Source organism: Pseudorca crassidens, chromosome 5 (genome assembly GCF_039906515.1).
Source record: "Pseudorca crassidens isolate mPseCra1 chromosome 5, mPseCra1.hap1, whole genome shotgun sequence".
Classification (NCBI taxonomy): domain Eukaryota; kingdom Metazoa; phylum Chordata; class Mammalia; order Artiodactyla; family Delphinidae; genus Pseudorca; species Pseudorca crassidens.
The window spans coordinates 81,912,549-81,931,558 of record NC_090300.1 but is presented as its reverse complement, the minus strand read 5'-3'; the positions used below and the strand labels follow the sequence as shown (position 1 = coordinate 81,931,558).

The 19,010-nt window shown below is 41.5% G+C and overlaps 1 protein-coding gene and 1 long non-coding RNA gene across 5 annotated transcripts in view; one reads left to right on the top strand and one right to left on the bottom strand.

The window, feature by feature from the left end:
• Positions 1-1,518: 1,518 nt before the first annotated feature.
• The window catches only part of LOC137225142 (uncharacterized), a 94,942-nt gene continuing 77,450 nt past the window's right edge, over positions 1,519-19,010 (bottom strand). The window contains exons 5-9 of one of the 3 annotated variants that reach the window (XR_010943705.1): positions 13,024-13,113; positions 9,668-9,825; positions 8,415-8,504; positions 6,424-6,522; positions 1,519-5,849 (exon numbers count right to left, since the gene is read on the bottom strand). This is a non-coding gene — a long non-coding RNA (uncharacterized lncRNA). Of the gene's footprint in view, positions 6,523-8,414; positions 8,505-9,667; positions 9,826-13,023; positions 13,114-19,010 lie in introns of all 3 variants that reach the window. The other 2 variants (XR_010943704.1, XR_010943706.1) reach the window with 2 other exon arrangements.
• Positions 5,367-19,010, top strand: part of CASR (calcium sensing receptor) — a 28,966-nt gene continuing 15,322 nt past the window's right edge. For both annotated transcript variants that reach the window (XM_067738718.1, XM_067738717.1), the window contains exons 1-3: positions 5,367-5,551; positions 7,879-8,185; positions 12,201-13,085. In XM_067738718.1, coding sequence (XP_067594819.1) covers positions 5,367-5,551; positions 7,879-8,185; positions 12,201-13,085 — 1,377 coding nt within the window. The remainder of the gene's footprint in view (positions 5,552-7,878; positions 8,186-12,200; positions 13,086-19,010) is intronic.

The following is a 19,010-nucleotide window of genomic DNA, read 5'->3' as shown; positions in this document are numbered from 1 at the left end:
CCCTAATTCTTTGGCAAATGTGTACCAGGTGCATAGAATAACCCACGTTGTGGATGTGTCCTCAGCAAGAGGTAAAGAAAGCTGTAACCAGAGCCAGCTACGCGGGGTTTCGTGATTATTGGTTGAACTTCCTCAGGTTTTTCCCTGTTCACCCTCATTAAAACACACACGTTTCACCTTTCTGCAATGGTGGCTTCACGCCCTACTGTTAGTATTCTTTACGATCAGAGTGACGAAAGAGGGCAAAGATCACAGTACAGTAAACCGGAGACAAATCAGTGTACTCACCCTACGAAGATAAATGATAAACGATCTCTACTGGAAATCAATTTTGGTTTCCACCTTATTTCTAGGCAACCTAGAATGTTTATTTCTGCAGCCTAGGAGTTGAGAAATTGTAGCTTCTGAGCTTGTTGTGCTTCTAATTTACAAGAGTTGTTTTATGTTCAGAAGATCTATGCCTCTCTTTTCTCTAGTTGAAATGTGGGCAAAATCATTCTGCTCTAGAGTTACACAATTTCCAGAAATGTTAAAGCCAAGAGGCAAGAGCCAGGGTTTTTACTTTGATGAGTGTTGCTGTGTTGACCCTAACCTTGCCTTGCTATCCTGTGTTAATTTGTCCTTAACTCTGGAACTTGGATGAGCCATCCAGCTTTTTGGACAAATGCAAGGTCAACAGATTTTTTTGAGCATTCATTCAGTACCAGGTTCCTTGTTCCATGCTGGGGATGCAACTGTGATCATGATGAGGCCCCTGCCCTTGGGAACCTTCAGTCTTGTGGGGTGACCCCTTCCCTGTTCTGTCCTAGAATTGCCCAACCAGCCCCTGGTTTTTACTGGTTATGCTTTATTCATTCATTCAGCAAATATCTGTGGAGAATCTACTAAGCTCTAGGCACTGTGCTTGGTAGCAGGCTACAATGAGAAAAAGAGACGGGCCCTACCCTCATGAAGCTTCCAGTCCCCACCTTGAGTTAATTCACTGTCCTGGCAGTCACCAGAAAGAGTGTCACTCCTCCCTTTGTACTTTCTCAGTGCTTAGTTCATGCCTCTTCCTAGGTTTTGTATCACTGTAATTATAATACATCTTCCTGTCTCCTTTTAAACCATGAGCACATTGAAGGCAACTGTCTCAACTTTCTTTCCTCAGTACCTTGTACTCCCTAGTGTCTAGCAAATGGAGGAGCTCAATCAATGTTTCTTGAGTGAATAAATAGTTGCATGAATTTAGAAGTTCATGAACCTGTGGAACCATAGACCAGTCTGCTCTGACCTCCCATTCCAAGTCTCTTGGACGAGGAGCTCAATGATCAATCAATCACCTGTCAGTACTGAAACACTCCTCGTGATTTCAAGGACATTCTAAATGTAAAACCAGCTGTTCCACGGGTCATTTCTTCTTCCAAACATATCTGCCATTGAGATAAAGAACAAATACTAGCTTCAGCTTGTATTTGCGATACTTTTTGCAGGAGGGTAAACATGATTATATATGATTTAAATGAAATGAACTTACAATAAAGAGAACGAATGGGTTTATTTGTGACTCTTGGATAGATACTGTTAATATATCTGCAGTGAGAAAAATATAACAGTGGCTTAAACAAGCTAGAAGCTTTTTTCCTCTGTCATGCCAAAGTCCAGGAACAGTCTGATATAGAGCTTCTGCTCCATGAAATCCTCAGCTCATGGCACCATCATTCCCTGGGATAGGCTTATGGTTCAATATGGGCTCCAGCTGTCACACCCACCTCCATGCAGCAGAATGGAAGAAGGCAGATGAAAGAACAAACGCCAACTGTCTCTTAAGCAAAGTTTCCTAGAAGCTGCCTCAGGGCCCTTCAGCTTACATCCTACTGGCCAAAACATAGTCATATAACCACATATAATTATAAAAGAAGTTGGAGAAAGTAGTCTTTATTCTGGACAACCTTGTCCAGCTAAAAACTATTTTACTGAGCCATAAAAGGAGTATGGTACAAGGGCTACAATTTAAAATCTCTACCATAGATCCTAAAACTGAAATGTTAGTGATTATTCAAGAACTTTTGTATTCTAATTGTTGCAAACTGAAGTCACAATGATGAACCCAATAATTAATCCATTGTGCTAGGGTCATGCTTGGTACTGCTGTGATTGTCGATATCTAGTGGGTAGGAGGAGTGAGGTAGAAAGAAAAGAAAGCTTTTGCAATAAGGATGTTGGTGGGGGGCGATGGGAGTCTGGAATGGAAAAGGGAAGGCAGAGTGGAGAGAGATGGTAGAATTAACAAGACAACGTAATCGGAGATGGGAGGAAAGGGGCAGGGAGGATCTAGAATGATTCTCATCTTTGAAAGCAAATTAGACCCTGGTAATTGGACTAAAAAGGGTGGTTTGGAGACTACATTAGACTCGAGGAGTTAATTGCTACAAATTGACCTGAAATCTCTCCTTCATCTATTACTTCTTGCCATGAATTTTCTCTTGAATGGACTAATGAAGTTAATAAACTTCTCCAAGTAGTTAATCTTTCACAGGAAAAATCTAACAGGTCTCAGTGACTTCCCCTAGCCAGTTATAATGTTCCCTTTCCTAATTCAGTACACCACACAGGACTCCTTAATATTCTGAGTTCTTGAGGCCTTCTTAATTCAAGTGCCAGAATTTCTCACTTGAGTAATCCAGTCCCCCGTCTCAAAAGTGGAGTTTGTATGGCCCTCTTTACCACTGTGAAATTTAAAATACATTGGATGTTTAAAGGACCTGACACTCTGCTTGGTTCAATAAATGCTAGTTTCTGTCTCCTCCCAAAGTATTTTCTTTTCTTGTGCATGCATTCAACCAGCATTTATTCAACAGTTACTATTTCAGACATTGTGCTAAGTACTGGGGAGCAAAGTTGAATTTAGTCATTGGAAACAAAGTTACTATATATATTTTTTTCACTTCTGAATGTTGAGGTAAATTCTGCCCACTGGCTGGGGAGCTCCTGAGGGCAGGGAACATGATGTGTGTGGTACCTTTATATTTCCAGTCCTTAGCACGTGTACTTATTAAATGTATGAATGAATATATGACCAAGGTTAAGAAATGAAGCCAAAAATCTAAGAGCAGGACTGGAGTCAGAGAACTAGGATGGTCATGGATGTTCAGATGTTATTTCAGACAGTTCTGTGACTGTTGAGTGTCTGCTGGGGTGCTCCTTCCATTTGGGGCTCAGCACCCTCTACTTGTAACTCTGTAGGAGAAAGAGCCCCCTTCCTAAGGGGCAGGAGCAGCATATGACAATGGTTAAGAGCTTGGGGTCTGGAATCAGACATTTATGCATCTAATTATAACAAAGTATGATCAATCTTCCAAGAGAGGAACTCCAAAATCCAAGATATAAAAGACTATAACAGGTGGACCTACCTAATCTGAGAGTCCAGGGCAGGCCTCCTTAAGGAGTCCTCAAAGTTGCTCACTGCACAACTGAGGGGTTAGTGTGGGTAGAAATCCAACCTGTGCTCCACTCCCCAAGCTGGACATCTTGGTACAAGATTGTATCTGGCCCATAGGAGTCCTTTTCTCCATTCACACAACGACCCCACAGTTGACCAAGCCATGCTCCAATAGTTATGGACGTCTGAAAGCTAAAAGACAAGTAGATGTTTTCCAGAGGGACCAAGGAGGTGGAACAGCATGTGTGAGGTCTGAGAATTTTTTAAAAGGCCTAACGTGAGGATCTAAAGGAAATTCAGTGTGCATGCAGTATGGAGTTCAAAGGGAAGACTAGCAAGGGTGAGGCTGGAAAGGTATTCATTACAGCTGGCATTTCCTGTGAGTTTACTAGTTACACTGTGCTAATGGCTCTCCATGCATTATTTTATTGAGATCAGAGGTTAAGTGACTTTCCCAAAGTCATATGTTAGGAAATAGTGGAACTGTGATTCAAAGCCAGGTTTAACTCCAGAGCCTGTGCTTCAAACCACTTGTTCCATGGCATCCAAAGACTTGCAGAGGTGGGTTGCAAAGGGACAAGACTGAAGGCAGGAAGACCAGTTAGGAAATAGTTACATAAACCCAAATAAGAAATGCCAGGGTACTTAAGATGGCCTTGGAAATGGGAAGGTGTGGATGCATTCCAAAGAGATTTAGGAAGTAGAGTCTACAGGACGTGGTGGTTGTTTGAATATGAAGGATGATGATGAGAAGAGGGAGGGGGTAAGGAGGATTCCTTATTTTGTGTCTTTGTGGATGGCATGTCGTTTGCTGAGGAAGAAGGCAGTGAAGGAGGAACAAGGTTGGGAGGAAGGTGAGTTTAGAGTCTGTCAAGTTGGAAGCACCTGTGGGACATCCAGGTGGCGATGTCCAGTCGACAGTTCAGTGCTTGGGCCTGAACCTCAGGAGAGGCTGTGTAGTTAGTCAACATTGGCATGTAACTGGTAATTAGTAATTGACCCACAGAGTGGGTGAGATAGTGTGTGGAGCGAGAAGAGCAGAGAGTTCCTACTAGGATAATGATGCTGAAGCAGAAGGACCATTCCCTAGATCCAGCTGTAGAGTTTGGTAGAACATAATCCAACCCTTGATTTACCTGCATACTTTCCAAGAACTATTCTTCAAAGGTTTATGGAGTATCATATTATAAATGGAACCAGAAATCTGGGATGAGGAGGCCCCGAAAGTGGGGTGGGGGGAGTACAATAATAAATAAAAATAAGTGGCCTTCTCTGACATTTTTGTTTGATTTGGAGTCAGATTTAAACTTAACTATGACTCATTCTGTATTTTCCATACAAACATATATGGTGAATAAAATAGCATTACTAGTAGTATAATACAAGGAACTGCTACCACTAGGCCAACTCTGTGCATTATTCACACGGAAGAATGAAGGGATTAAAATCCAGTGGCAACATCAGTGAAGGCCTCAGCTTATCAATGGCCTCTTTAAAATGAACATGGTCCTTCTCTGATATGGGCAATTGAAATGTTCTGTATCTTATGTGAAGTGCTATAAAAATGAGGCTCAAAGCCATGCCCTCCCCACCTGCTACCCCTCAGCCTCTCTAAGTGGAAATTCTGAGCCACTTCTGTTTCAGTCATCATAACAACATGGGATTTAGGCTTAGTTGAATTCATTTTGTTTCTCTTTTGTTTTTAGAAAGTACTACCCGCGGTCTCTGCATGATGTGGCTTCTGAAGACTCAAGAACCACCCGCCTCACTAGCCTGCGATGGAGAGGGCAGAAGTGGAAATTCAAACACCACGGTTCCATTCTGTTACTAATTCTGTAGACATGTGCCTCCACCGCAGGGAGTAAGTCACACCAAGGGGGAAAGTTCTCAGGGGCCCCCAGACCACCAGCACCCTTGTCCCTCCCCCTGGAGAGAAAGCAGAACTATGGCATTTTATAGCTGCTGTTGGATCTTCTTGGCTTTTACCTGGTGTACTTCTGCCTATGGGCCTGACCAGCGAGCCCAGAAGAAAGGGGACATTATCCTCGGGGGGCTCTTTCCTATTCATTTTGGAGTAGCAGCCAAAGATCAAGATCTAAAGTCGAGGCCGGAGTCTGTGGAATGTATCAGGTAAGGTCAGGAGCCACCCTGGAGAGTCTTTTCTCCTGGTGGTTGGAGAAAAGCTGTACCAAACCTGAAATAATTTTTTCAAAGTTGGTTCTCTCTTTTCAAAAATGGTGACTGGTAACCATGCTGAAGCTTATTATTCCCCCCCCCTCATTTTTTTAAAAGAAATTTTTCCAAAAATAAAATGTCAAAGATACTGAATAGAAAAATCCATGGCCTGTTGGAGCCGTGCTTGGTCACTTGGTAACTCAGTCATCATTGTTCACCTGGAGGCTGTGTTACTTAATGGAAGACCAAGTACCTAGAAAGAAATTTATTGTAGGTTTTGCAAACCTGAGTAGTAAAATCTCCCAATGACCTTAAGTGCCCCAGTGGTCATAATACCTGAGTGTTGGCTGCCTCACTCTTATTTTTTTTAAGGATTTTAAAGCTGAAAGAAACTTCAGTGGCTGGCATGACCTGGGCGTCTTCAAAATGCAGCCCATAGCATTTGGAATCACTCCCATTAGAATTCTTATAGGAAGCTGAAATCCCCCTGCTAACACAGAATCCATCTACATAGATAGAGAAACGCAGAATCCATCTTAACTCTCTCACTGGACTCTGTCTTCGGCCATTTGAAGACAGCTAACATGCCCCCTTGAATCATTTCTTTTCCAGACCAAATAGTTTTCTAAATAGTTGTTTCATGACATGATTTTCAGACCCTCACCATTCTGGATGCCCTCTCTCTGATGTTCCCTAATTTATCATGACTCTTAGAATATGGCGTCTAACACTAGGTACAATTACTTCAAATAGTATCTGACTTCTGCAGAGTACAGAGGGCTGTATATCACCTGCCTTAATCTGGACATCAGAGACCATTACTGCACCTCAAGTCTTGACCCATCTTGTGAGAGAGAAGAGCACTTTCTCTTGAGATTTGCAACTTCCAGAAGGGATCCAGCACTTTCCCTTGGTCTTCCTGATACCTAGAAAATGAAAATGAAAACTAGAATCGTTCCAACAAAACTGGATTTCTGCTCGTGTTCTAATGAGGGCTCACAAATTAGATAACATTTTCACATTTTTTTATGAGTGCAGAAAAACTAAGTGTAGAATTTCACTGATGCTGTTTATATCCTTCACGTAACCCATGTGGACAAATATCCTTTTTGTTGTTCCCTTGCTGGACAGAGTTGTGCAGGTGCCACATACATACCTGAGATCAAGCAAGAGCTTGTTCTGAAATAATATATAAATATATATATATATTAATTGTATTAAAGAAAGATAGGAAAATCAGTTTAGCAGTATAGATGTTTTAGGTAATGAAAAATTCAGTAATAGATCTTCATAACTTTGCAGGTTTAAAAAAATAAATAAATGAAGGAAACATGAAGAAAATGACTAAGAGAAAATGTCACATTAAAAGTTAGACCAGGACATTTAGGAACCTAACTGATACAGTGAAGTATAACAGCTTGTACTTCTTTCCCCCTGCCTTTGAGTTCAAGTCAGGAAACCCACGATACAAAGAGAGAAACTGCAGACTTGTTAGCTTTTCTTCTCTGGGTGCTGATACACTGATTCAGAACATTTATCAAGCTCTCACTATGTGCTGTGTCCTGGAAGAGTGAAAACTATGTCACTGACCCTGTTTCGCTTTGTTAATTTGCTTGATTTTTATTTAAAATAATGTTCTTTGAAAAGCAATGCATGCTTATTTTTTAAAATAGAAAGTATAAAGACAAAATCACACAATTTTAAAACTCATCATTCTACCACCCAGAAGTGACCACTGTTTGTGAATAGCCTTCCGATGCATAATATTTGTTTGCTTGTTTGTTTATGAAGATATCACTCATTTCCCTTTCCTCTTCTACCTCCAGGAATGTCAGTTTAAATTTGTGACTCTGCAAATCTGAAGTTATTTTTAGCTTCTTATGTATTCAAATCCTAATCTATTTATATTTTCCCTGGTCCTTTTTTTTTTTTATATCTCTGTATTACTTTTACTAAAGTACCTCATATCAGTTATTTCAGATTCTTTGTTGGATAAGGCAGATACAAATTATTCATTCTATTACTAACCACAATCCTTGTTATTATTAGTCCCTAACTCTGTGTGAGGCACCATGCTGAGAATTGTGCATAATTATCTCATGCTCACAGCCACCCTCTGAAGTAGGTGTTATCCCCATTTTACAGAGAGGACTTTGAGTCTCAAAAAACACAACGTCATGAAACCAGAGTAATGGAACGAGGTTCAAACCAGCTTTGCCCAGTCTGTACTCTAAAGAAGTTGACCAGAAAGCCTCTTGCTTTCTTCCATTTCTTTCTTCCAGGTATAATTTCCGAGGATTTCGCTGGCTACAAGCTATGATATTTGCCATAGAGGAAATAAACAGCAGCCCAGCCCTTCTTCCCAACATGACCCTGGGATACAGGATATTCGACACTTGCAACACTGTTTCTAAAGCCCTGGAAGCCACCCTGAGTTTTGTGGCCCAGAACAAAATCGATTCTTTGAACCTTGATGAGTTCTGCAACTGCTCAGAGCACATCCCCTCTACTATCGCCGTGGTGGGAGCAACTGGCTCAGGCATCTCCACAGCGGTGGCAAACCTGCTGGGGCTCTTCTACATCCCCCAGGTACGCGTGCCATCTCAGATGGGGCAATGTGGGCAGGGGCCAGGAAAGCAGGCTGGGAGGATGCCACACCCAGTGTCCATACAGTTTGCTATTTTCCCTTCTCTGGCTTTACTTTGGCACAAAAGATCTTTTAATTATCTGTATCGTGACCACTGGGGATTTTTGAGACCCCAGAGTCAACAATGTCAACTGAGCCTTCACAATTCTTCCAAAATTTTTTTAAACATACCTTGTATAAAACTTTGTCTTTTATTCCAAAGGGTTCAGTTATTTATTTTCCACTCCATTCCATCAGTAAATGGCTGTTCTTCTGCCTTTACTAAAAGGAATGAGACCAAATGATGTAAATCCCACCTTTCAAACCCAAAATATCTGCCCCAAATCCTAGTCCCTTAAAAGTCTCTGCCTCTCTCTCCTCTGGTTGAAAGTTTAGCTCGGAGGAAAGCAGAGCATATTTTCTCACAAAATCGGAACTTAATCATTATCTTGCACATTCTAGAAATGGAAAATATTCTATTTCATTCAACAAATACTTGTAGAGTGTATATGAATAAGCAGTTTCCACCCTGCAGGAACTCAGCCTAGACAGGGAAATAGACATCTACATTTTCAGATACTAACAATTCACTGAAATAAGTGCTTTAATAAACATTTGTTCAAAGTTGCATATGTTTTTCACCAAAAAAAGACAGCAAACTCTAAATGCCATCTTATAACCTGATTTTTTTCCCATTAACACTATAGAGCAAACCTTTTTTTCATATTAATATTTATAGGGCTGTGACATCATTTTATAATAGTGAAAAACTGGAAAAAACCTAAATGTCCATGGGTGGGAGAATCAGCTCAATTGTGTTGCATCTCATATATCAATTTTTTAATTTAATTATATATCACACTTTAAATTATTTTCTTCAGTGTCTAGTATTTAAAATTTTTAAGACTACCTTTGATAAATTCACATTTCTATGCTGGGAGGTCTCTGTTTCCTTGGTGATAGCCATTATCCCTTTCTATACATGTGGCAACTGAGAAAGTCTTGTCATCATTTCCCGAATCCTTACTTCAGGGAATTAAAGGTGTTTCCCATGGGGAAACCCTGGCTCTATAATCTTTGTGCCAAAATGATCTGACAAAGCCCACAAGAGTAAATGTGTTGGGCAAGATGCAAATATGCATCTTTATATTTGGCATATTGCGTAGTAGTATTTTAGATACACAGTTAAAGCAGGTTGTCATAGCCAACAGACATAAGATGTAATTGCCACCAAGTAAATAAAGAACACGAAGGGGAGGGTTTTAATTCATTGTGGTTTGGATGAAATATAAGGTTAAGTTGAGCTTGAATTATAAAAGTGCTGAGAAGGCTATAATGATTATCAGTCAAACCAATGTAAGTGTATCCGCAGCAGTGGTTCTCTGTCATGGCTGCCTGTTGGAATCACTTCAAGAGCTTTAAAAATACTGATGCCTGGGACTCACCCCCCAGAGATCCTGGTTTAACTGATATGAGATGCAGCCTGGGCGTCAGGAGTTCTGAAAGCTCCCTAGATGAGTCTAATGTGCAGCAGAGCTGGGAACCACGCCCTGTTGGGTGAAGGCAGAGGCCCCAGTTGAACTTCTTATGCCACTCACGCCACCTAGTGGATGGAACAAGCAGACCAGCTAGAACAAGTTGTGGTTAGAAGTTTTCTGAATCATTCATGAAACTCTCCCCTCTTACAATAAAAAAATTTTGTGTGTTTTTAAGGGGTTTTTTTTGGGGGGAGTGGGTAATGAATTGGTATTTATCCCCACTTTTATAGTTTTCCTTTTAAAAAGTGGACAAATATTATAAATGCATTCTTTAAGAGAAACATATCCATGGAGGATATGTTTATTTGTAATTTTTATATCTTTAAAACCCTTTTTGGCCCATTTTTCAAAAAAGTATCAAGAAGTAAGCAATACTGAATGAATTTACAAAAGGCCTGAGTAGACTTTTCATTTGCAAAAACCTGATCAAGAAGCCTGTTGTTTGGGTCTGCAAATAGAGCTCTCTAAAAACAATAACATCTCAACAATTACTTAATCTAACTACCTGCCTCATGAGGTGTCACAGTAGAGCAAGAAGGAGCTTATTTTAATAAAAGGAAAAAAATCACTTTCATATTATAACTCTCAAAATCAAAGCTCTTGTCAGAAAAATAATGCCTGCTCATTAGCAAAGTTGGACCAGGTCTTTCATGTATCAATGTCTTTTATGTTTTTGATGTAGAAACTATTCATTAATAAGAAGAAATATATAGAAAGAATTCATTTTAAAGCACTGAACATTGAAAACTAATTGTTTCAATCAGTGAAAAATATTAAAAAGGCATTCCCCCAAATTTCTTCAACATGGTATTCTTAAGAAGTTTTAAATCTCTCTAGAAAACTGGAGAACAAGAGATATTAAACGTTCTTTCATTACCAAGAAGAAATTCCATTCAGTGTAAAAAGGTTTTGTCCTTCATAGGGAACAAATGTATGGACACCAAGGGGGGAAAGTGGCGGGGGGTGGTAGTGGTGTGATGAATTGGGAGATTGGGATTGACATATATACACTAATATGTATAAAATGGATAACTAATAAGAACCTGCTGTATAAAAAAATGAATAAAATTCAAAAAAAAAGAGTTGAAAGACAAGACTGCTAATGGCAAAAATGCTGAAAGAATGCAGGGATGAAATATGAATAAACCTCAAGTTAAATTAAAATAAAAATACTTTGTCCTTCAGAAGAAATGGTTCAATAACTTGGAACTTCCTAACTGGTGAGCCAAGACACACAGGAGTGCTGCAGATAGGCTGAGATACTGACCCTCTCCAGGTCTGGGATGGTGGGTGGGGTCTAGGGTGGTCAGAACACACCCATCAGGGCTGGTCAGCCTCCTCCATTCACCCCACCTTCTATGTTTGCCACAACTTGAAAAGAAATTGGGAAGCTCTGCACTAACGAATGCTTTACATGATATTTGGATACTTCTTCAGGCAAGAATCTTTTACCACAAAAGGTAAGGCTTTCTACCCTTGGTGACCCACATCCATGCTCAAATATAGTACTGGCTAAGTCCTAGAAAGTGGAAACACATCAAGGCAGCTTCTCCAGGGTTCCTTTTCAGCCTCTTTAGGTTTTGGAGACCCACAACAAAAGCCTGTCAAGAGGCCTCGACCACCACTTGAAATTGCACAGAGGAAAGGGCTGCCGGTGGTGGTTGAACTCACTGAGAAGCCAGGACAGGAAAGGATGTTTTTCTGACTATATTTAATGATGTACATCATCATGATTGTGATGAAGGGGAATTGAGCCTAATGAACCTAAATGGCTAATTGAGCCTAAATAATAAACAGTTCTTAGAAATGACTGCAATTGAGGGTACTTTTATCTAAAGTACTTCTGGCATGGAGGAGGTGGGGAGATAGGGGAGGGGAGAGAGGGAATAGCTGGAGACTGGAAGAGAGAAACTAGGCAGAATAAGAAAGGGGAACCCCAGAGGCTTCTCTAAAGAGCCTTAGGTTCATAACCCAAAGGGAACCTGATTCCTTCCAGAAGTCATGGACAAAGTGTTCATTATAGTAAAGGGGAAGCTAAAATGTTCAAATGAGAACCTGGACCCCACAGGCAGAAGATATGTACGTGGATATATTGTAGCCAATGAGGCAGCACGGAGGAAGTTAGGAGAAACTATGGAACAGTGCATAAAGGTTAAGTAGATCCTACTGTTGTTGGGTTGACTTTATGATCAGACCCATTTTTGAAGGTAGCATTGTGAAGGATCACCTGCTGGGAATTAGAATGCTCCTTGATAGACTGACAGATGCTTGAGTGCTCACACTGGAGAGGAATAGATTCTGGTTGTCTTCACGCCTTCATCCTGTCTGCAGTGACCAGCATTTGATATATTAGATCAGTGAATGTTCAAAAAGCCTCCTCCACACAGTCTGGAGGCTCACCTGGCACCTCAATCACTCACTCATTCTGTGTTCTTTCCAGGTCAGCTATGCCTCTTCCAGCAGACTCCTCAGCAACAAAAATCAGTTCAAGTCCTTCCTCCGTACCATCCCCAATGATGAACACCAGGCCACCGCCATGGCTGACATCATCGAGTACTTCCGCTGGAACTGGGTGGGCACAATTGCAGCTGATGATGACTATGGTCGGCCAGGGATCGAGAAGTTCCGAGAGGAAGCTGAGGAGAGGGACATCTGCATCGACTTCAGCGAACTCATCTCCCAGTACTCTGATGAGGAAGAGATCCAGCAAGTGGTGGAGGTGATACAGAATTCCACAGCCAAAGTCATCGTCGTCTTCTCCAGTGGCCCAGACCTGGAACCCCTCATCAAGGAAATCGTCCGGCGAAATATCACGGGTAGGATCTGGCTGGCCAGCGAGGCCTGGGCCAGCTCTTCCTTGATCGCCATGCCTGAATACTTCCATGTGGTCGGAGGCACCATTGGATTCGCTTTGAAGGCTGGGCAGATCCCAGGTTTCCGGGAATTCCTGCAGAAAGTCCATCCCAGGAAGTCTGTCCACAACGGTTTTGCTAAGGAGTTTTGGGAAGAAACATTTAACTGCCACCTCCAAGAAGGTGCTAAAGGACCATTACCCATGGACACCTTCCTGAGAGGTCACGAAGAAGGTGGTGGTAGGATAAGCAACAGCTCCACCGCCTTCCGACCTCTCTGTACAGGGGATGAGAACATCAGTAGTGTCGAGACCCCTTACATGGATTATACACATTTACGGATATCCTACAATGTCTACTTAGCCGTCTACTCCATTGCTCATGCCCTGCAAGATATATACACCTGCATACCTGGGAGAGGGCTCTTCACCAACGGCTCCTGTGCAGATATCAAGAAGGTTGAAGCTTGGCAGGTACATCTTTCACTTAGATAGCAGTTCACTGTGTAATAAAGCAGAGTTAGACTGATCCAAGCAAGACAGATTAAAGTGGTTACCTCAAAAAGCCAATATCTAAATGAGGTCACTAGATGTAGCCTGGGATTCAACTTGCCTTTTCAAACATCTGAGCAACTGACTTCTGCAAAATTGATAGTAATTTAATTTGATTATCTGTTTGAACCCTTGAGCTCAACTATTCTTTAGTCTAGTGGTTCAAAATATCAGGAGTATGGTCCCTAAATGTTTTTAAATATCCTGGGACAGATTTAGTACTGAGTGGAGTGTTTTTATAGTGCTTAAATTAAATATATTGTTCCCTTGTACTTAACAAATATTTCTTGAGTACCTATTATATTCCATATACCAAGGGGCATAAAACTAGTGTCACTATGTTTAGCCACCACTTTTGCCATTATATTATTCAAAATATAATGTGCTGGACCCCCCCCATAAGTCAACTAAGCTTAGGACACAAGCAAATCAAGGGCACAGAAAAAACTCTTCTTAAAAGGATATTGGATATTTCAAAAAGAAGCACTGAAGTAGTTGTCATAGAAAATAATCAAAACTTAAGTGGATTGGGCTTCCCTGGTGGCGCAGTGGTTGAGAGTCTGCCTGCCGATGCAGGGGACATGGGTTCGTGCCCCGGTCCAGGAAGATCCCACGTGCCGCGGAGCAGCTGGGCCCGTGAGCCATGGCCACTGAGCCTGCGCGTCCGGAGCCTGTGCTCTGCAACGGGAGAGGCCACAACAGTGAGAGGCCCGTGTACCGCAAAAAAAAAAAAAAAAAAAATTAAGTGGAATCCCTACACTTTAGTTTAGACTTGTTTTGTATTCTTCAGTTATATGCAGGAGAGACATCATAATCTTTTTTATTTCATAGAGCTTATGAAGATAAAAGTCTGGCCCAACTTATATCCCATGGAGCTGTTCATGTCTTGCATATGTACCTTGATTTTTCAATAAGACCGTGTTTTACGCTCCTTTTGTATTTTCCTCAGTCCCAGACTGAGCTATCAGAGAGTGCATGATGGGGGGTGGGGCGTGAGGGGAGGGTGTGAATCCCTGAATATGGGTTGAATGACTCAGCCTCCAGCTTCAGCTATGGCTCCCCCACTTACTGGCTACATCATCTCAGGAAAGACACTGCTCTGCTCAAGTCAGTCTCCTCATCGTTAAAATCACCCTAATACCCAGCCTACTTTCCAACCAAGTTTCTTTTGAAGAGGAAATAAGATGATATATGTAAAAGCAATTTGTAAATTTTCAAACTCTTAAACAGGTGGTGATTATTTTAAGTAGGATTTCAATATGCCTCAAATTAATCAATCAACTGAGTAAAACATGATAATGAAACCAGCTTTGCATACAGAACTCAACCACCACAAACCCTTGGGAAAAGATGCCAAGAAACAAAGAACGTACATCCTATGTCAGTCACTCTAGAGATTCTCATGGGATGAGGAGTGACTGTCTAGGCTGGTAGAATGAGCCAAAAGGACCTACAAGTTCTTAGCCCTTCTCGTGCGTGGGACGTGTCACTCAGGCATCATCGTTGGCTAAAGTTTCTAATCTTTATGAGGGACTGAAAGTTTCCTTCCTCACATTGCACCCCACACACTGCCTGGCAGAAAAAGGGAGCTCTAATGAAGGTCAAAGACCAAAAAGACTTCAGGAGCCATGATGCCATGGAGTGGAGTTTTAAGAAAGAGGAATAAAGGGACAGTCTTTTAGTAAATACTAGTGTCTTTCTCTCTTCCCTTCCATGTCTCCCTCCCCTTCTTCCTCTCCCTCTTGAAAAGCCTATGGGGGAAAAAAAACCTAAAGAAAAATCCCAGGGTGGGATTGAAGGGAAAAGAGGCTTCCAGTAGGTAGTTTGACAGTTCTGCTCTCCAGGGACTCCTCTCTCAGACAAGGAAGTAAAATCCAGATGGCCAAGGTCAAAGCATGGGCACATGAGAAAAAAAGCCAAGAATTAGGCTATAGTCAAGGGTGGGACTCTCCGCTGCATGCAATAGAAAATTCAAACCAAAGTGGCTTAAACAAAAGAAGGAACATTATTAGCTCACAATACTGAAAAATCTCAGAAATACCGCAGGTACAACTAGATGCTCTCATCTTCATCTCTTTGTTCCTTTTCCTTGGCCTTAGCAGTTTTCAGCCTCTGTAGCAGCGTCAGGCTCATAAAATCCTTACTGCTAGGCTCTGCTTACTTCCCAGGATTTCTTGGAAAAGTCCCAGAAACGATTAGACAGCCTAAGATCACAAGTCCATCCCTGAAGCTAGGAGTGGCATTCTCCCAAACTACTTAGACTGAGAGTAAGAGGGGGGTTGGATCCCCAAAGGGCAATCAGAATGCTCTTACCGAAAGGAGGAGGAAAGAGTAGCAAAGTGGCCAAAATAAAAAGTAGCCACTACACAGACACCTCAGCTGACCCTCGGACAGGTAAATTCGTGTCCTCCTGGCTCACGTGCGGTCTGGCACAATTCATCCAGGAGAGGAGACAGATAGGAAAATAGGGTCAGAGCTCTGGGGAGGAGCAACATGTGGGCATTGCCCAAAGTGTCCTGTGTGCTTGCTGTAAGTCTCCTTTAAGCCTTAGGAACCCAGGCGGTTGGGTGGGCATTCTGGAATTTAAGCACTTGGCCATGTCTCTGTCTATCAGGAGATGGACCAACAATTCTTCACTCTCATTACTAACACCTCCATGGAAACCTATCACTCATACAATCTAATCCAAGTATCTCAGCCTGGAATTCCAGCCCCACCTTCTTTCAGTTCTCTTATAAGCCAATCTGCCTGGTACCTCCCCACAAGCACTTATTAGTTTTTGGCACAGTACTTTTACCTGAAGAGCTATCAAGTTTTGTCTCCTCTATCATTGTCCACCACGAACTTTTAACTCTTTTTCAAAATTCACTTTCTCCTGGAAGTCTTTTCAAATCATACTACCCACACACACTTGCTGACCATGCTTTCTTCCTCGCTTTTGCCGTTTATGTATACCCAAGTTAATCTTCCACAGCTCTTCAGTTAACCAAAATAGATTCTTATCAACTAAACTTCTGATTAAATAAGGTCAATCACAATCTTCTTCTTTTGTTGATCTTTTCTCCCCCTAAAATTTATCAATCAAGTCATATGCCTTTAAAGTAACACCAACCAACAGGTAACTTAAGAGCACACAACACCCAATTCCCTCCTGACCTCCACAGAGACCCCAAGCCCTCCTCACACGGTTCCTCAGCTCTCTCTTCCCTCTGATTCCTCTGCAATACTCTGAGCTTCATACGAGCAGGAACTATGTCTGTATTGTTCAGCGCTGTGTCCAGGACACCTGACACCTGAATATGCGTAGAATAAGTGAATGAATGAATGAATGAGTTGCAATCTAGTTGATTTGACCTGACAACATGACATAGAGTCCTTTGCAGAGAATTATTCTACCCAATAACCCAGGCTTGAATCAAACGACTCCGGCCAGGGTATTCTAGACTCTGATTAGATGAGCCTGGGTCACATGCCTAATGATCAAATTTGAATGGAACATCATGTAAATAAGTAGGTAAGGAACCACCGGCTTCCTTCTCTCAGGACAATTGTGCACAAGGCATGCTTCCTACTTTCCCCCACCTTACACCAACCACTCACTAGTCAAAAAATAGGCATGCATGGGAATTCCCTGGTGGTCCACTGGTTAGGACTTGGTGCTTTCACTGCTGGGGCCCAGGTTCAATTCCTGGTTGGGGAACTATGATCCCACAAGCTGTGCAGCGTGACCCCCCCCCCCAAAAAAAGGCATGCATGGTGAAAGAACCATGGTGATAACAGAAGTCAAATGGAATTGATCTGACCAGGAAGCTTGGGGGAAGGGGACGAATTGAGGTGAGAGCCAGAGGAGATGGAGGGGAGATAAGAAAATACGACTGAGGTTAGAGAAAGCAATTGGTCCTGGACTTCCCTACACATAGCACAGGAAGTGGCCAAGAAGCAATAGGCTCCTTATCTCTGTGAACTGTCCCTCATTATCCATGTGAATGGGGTGCTTCGTGCATTCCATCCCATTTTCCCTCTGTACTAAAAAGTGATACCCTATGTAAGCTCTGGAAATTCTAGTTTCTAGTCTTCGGCTTAATTCAATCGACCTTTAGAGTACATACCAAGAGGTGATTCCCATTTATGCTTATAATGAGCAATAATTTGACTTTAAAACCCTTTAGAGGAAATACCCTAAAAGGCCACAAGATGGAAATATTACCACATAATAGATAATACATGACCATCTAAGTGACGCGTGTTACGCGCATCTGTCCCTCTTTTAGTAGTCTTTCTCGGTGTTTGGTTTTCTTTTTGAGCCTGTCAGTCTCTGTCTGTATATTATATTCTATGTTTAAGTCTTTCTTTTAGCTTTTTTCTTTTCTCTTCCCCTTCATTTATTTTTTCTTTCTCCTCATATTTGTCCCCAAATAAAATAACTTAGAAGTGTATTATACAGAATTATAATCTCAAGTATCGACAAAATTGTGTATTTTCTTTTTTAATGGAACTATTAGTTCCTTCTTTGAAAATTCTCAAAAAAAAAGCGAAAAAAAAAAAGGGAGTTCCTTGGCGGTCCAGTGGTTAGGACTCTGCACTTTCACTGCTGAGGGCCCAGGTTCAGTCCCTGGTTGGCGAACTAAGATCCCACAAGCCTCACAGTGCAGCCCAAAATAAAAAAATAAAAATAAACAAAATTCTAAAAGAAGAGTGTTTTCTCTGGAGGAAATATCTAAATTATTTTTTAGCTTATGTTGCTTTTTTGTGGTTCAGTGGTTATCAATTTAAAGATTCCCTATCATTGCTTTTAAGGGTGAAATTGTTCCCATCTCCACCTTCCCTGTTATGCAAGGTATGATGCAGAAAATGAGGTGCTCGAGTGCAAAACATGCAAGTCAACATGCCAAAAGAAATATTAAAGATGCCTAAAGAGATGACTTAAAGACATGACTTAGTAAACAGATAAGTGATTATTAATGGACAAGGTGCAAATTTTGACTAGAAAAATGCAACACTCATGTGATCTTGCTTGCATACCTGCTGTGAGGATGAAACACTACAGTACTATGCAGGTTAGGATTTGAAGTAAGGAAGAAAGTAAAAGATATCATCTGAATAGGCCTTTAAGGATGAATCAGATGTGTGAAAGGGATCTATTCCTTGAAGGAAATATCAAATGCAAAGGCAATTACACACAACAACACAGGCAAATCACAGAAACATCATGCTGAGTGAAAAAATCTGGACTGAAAAAAAAAGTACAGACGGTATTGTGCAATTTATATGATATTCTATCTCTAATGGTAGAAAGAAAACAAGCAGTGGCCTAGGGCTGCAAATGGGGTGAGGATTGACTTGAAAGGGACATTAGGGAACCTTTTGGGGTGACAGTAGTGGTGGTTACACAGGCAAATACATTTGCCAAGACTCAGAGCTACACTCTTAAAATGGGTGCATTTTATCCTATGTAAACTGTACCTCAATAAAACTGATTAAAAATGGAAAACAGTGGAAAGCCCCCAGGGAAGGGGGCTTGCACGGGGATCTGAATGCCATTCAGTTTGGACCACTTTTCCTATTACTGCCTCTTGGGTTGCCCCAAGCATTATATATGTCTCTACCATCCCATTTTTAAAATATGTCTATCTTCTCAACCTAAATTTTATACTGTTCAACCTGTTGTAACTAGAGATAGGCAGCCTAGTAGATGGGCTATATAATCTAAGTATATAGTGTCATGGTTGAGAGTTTGGACTCTAGAGCCAGACCAACTGGATCCAAATCCCAGTTACTACCTAACGTAACAGCTTTATGGCCTTGAGCAGTCACTTAGTGTGCCTGGGCCTCACTTTCCTCACCTGA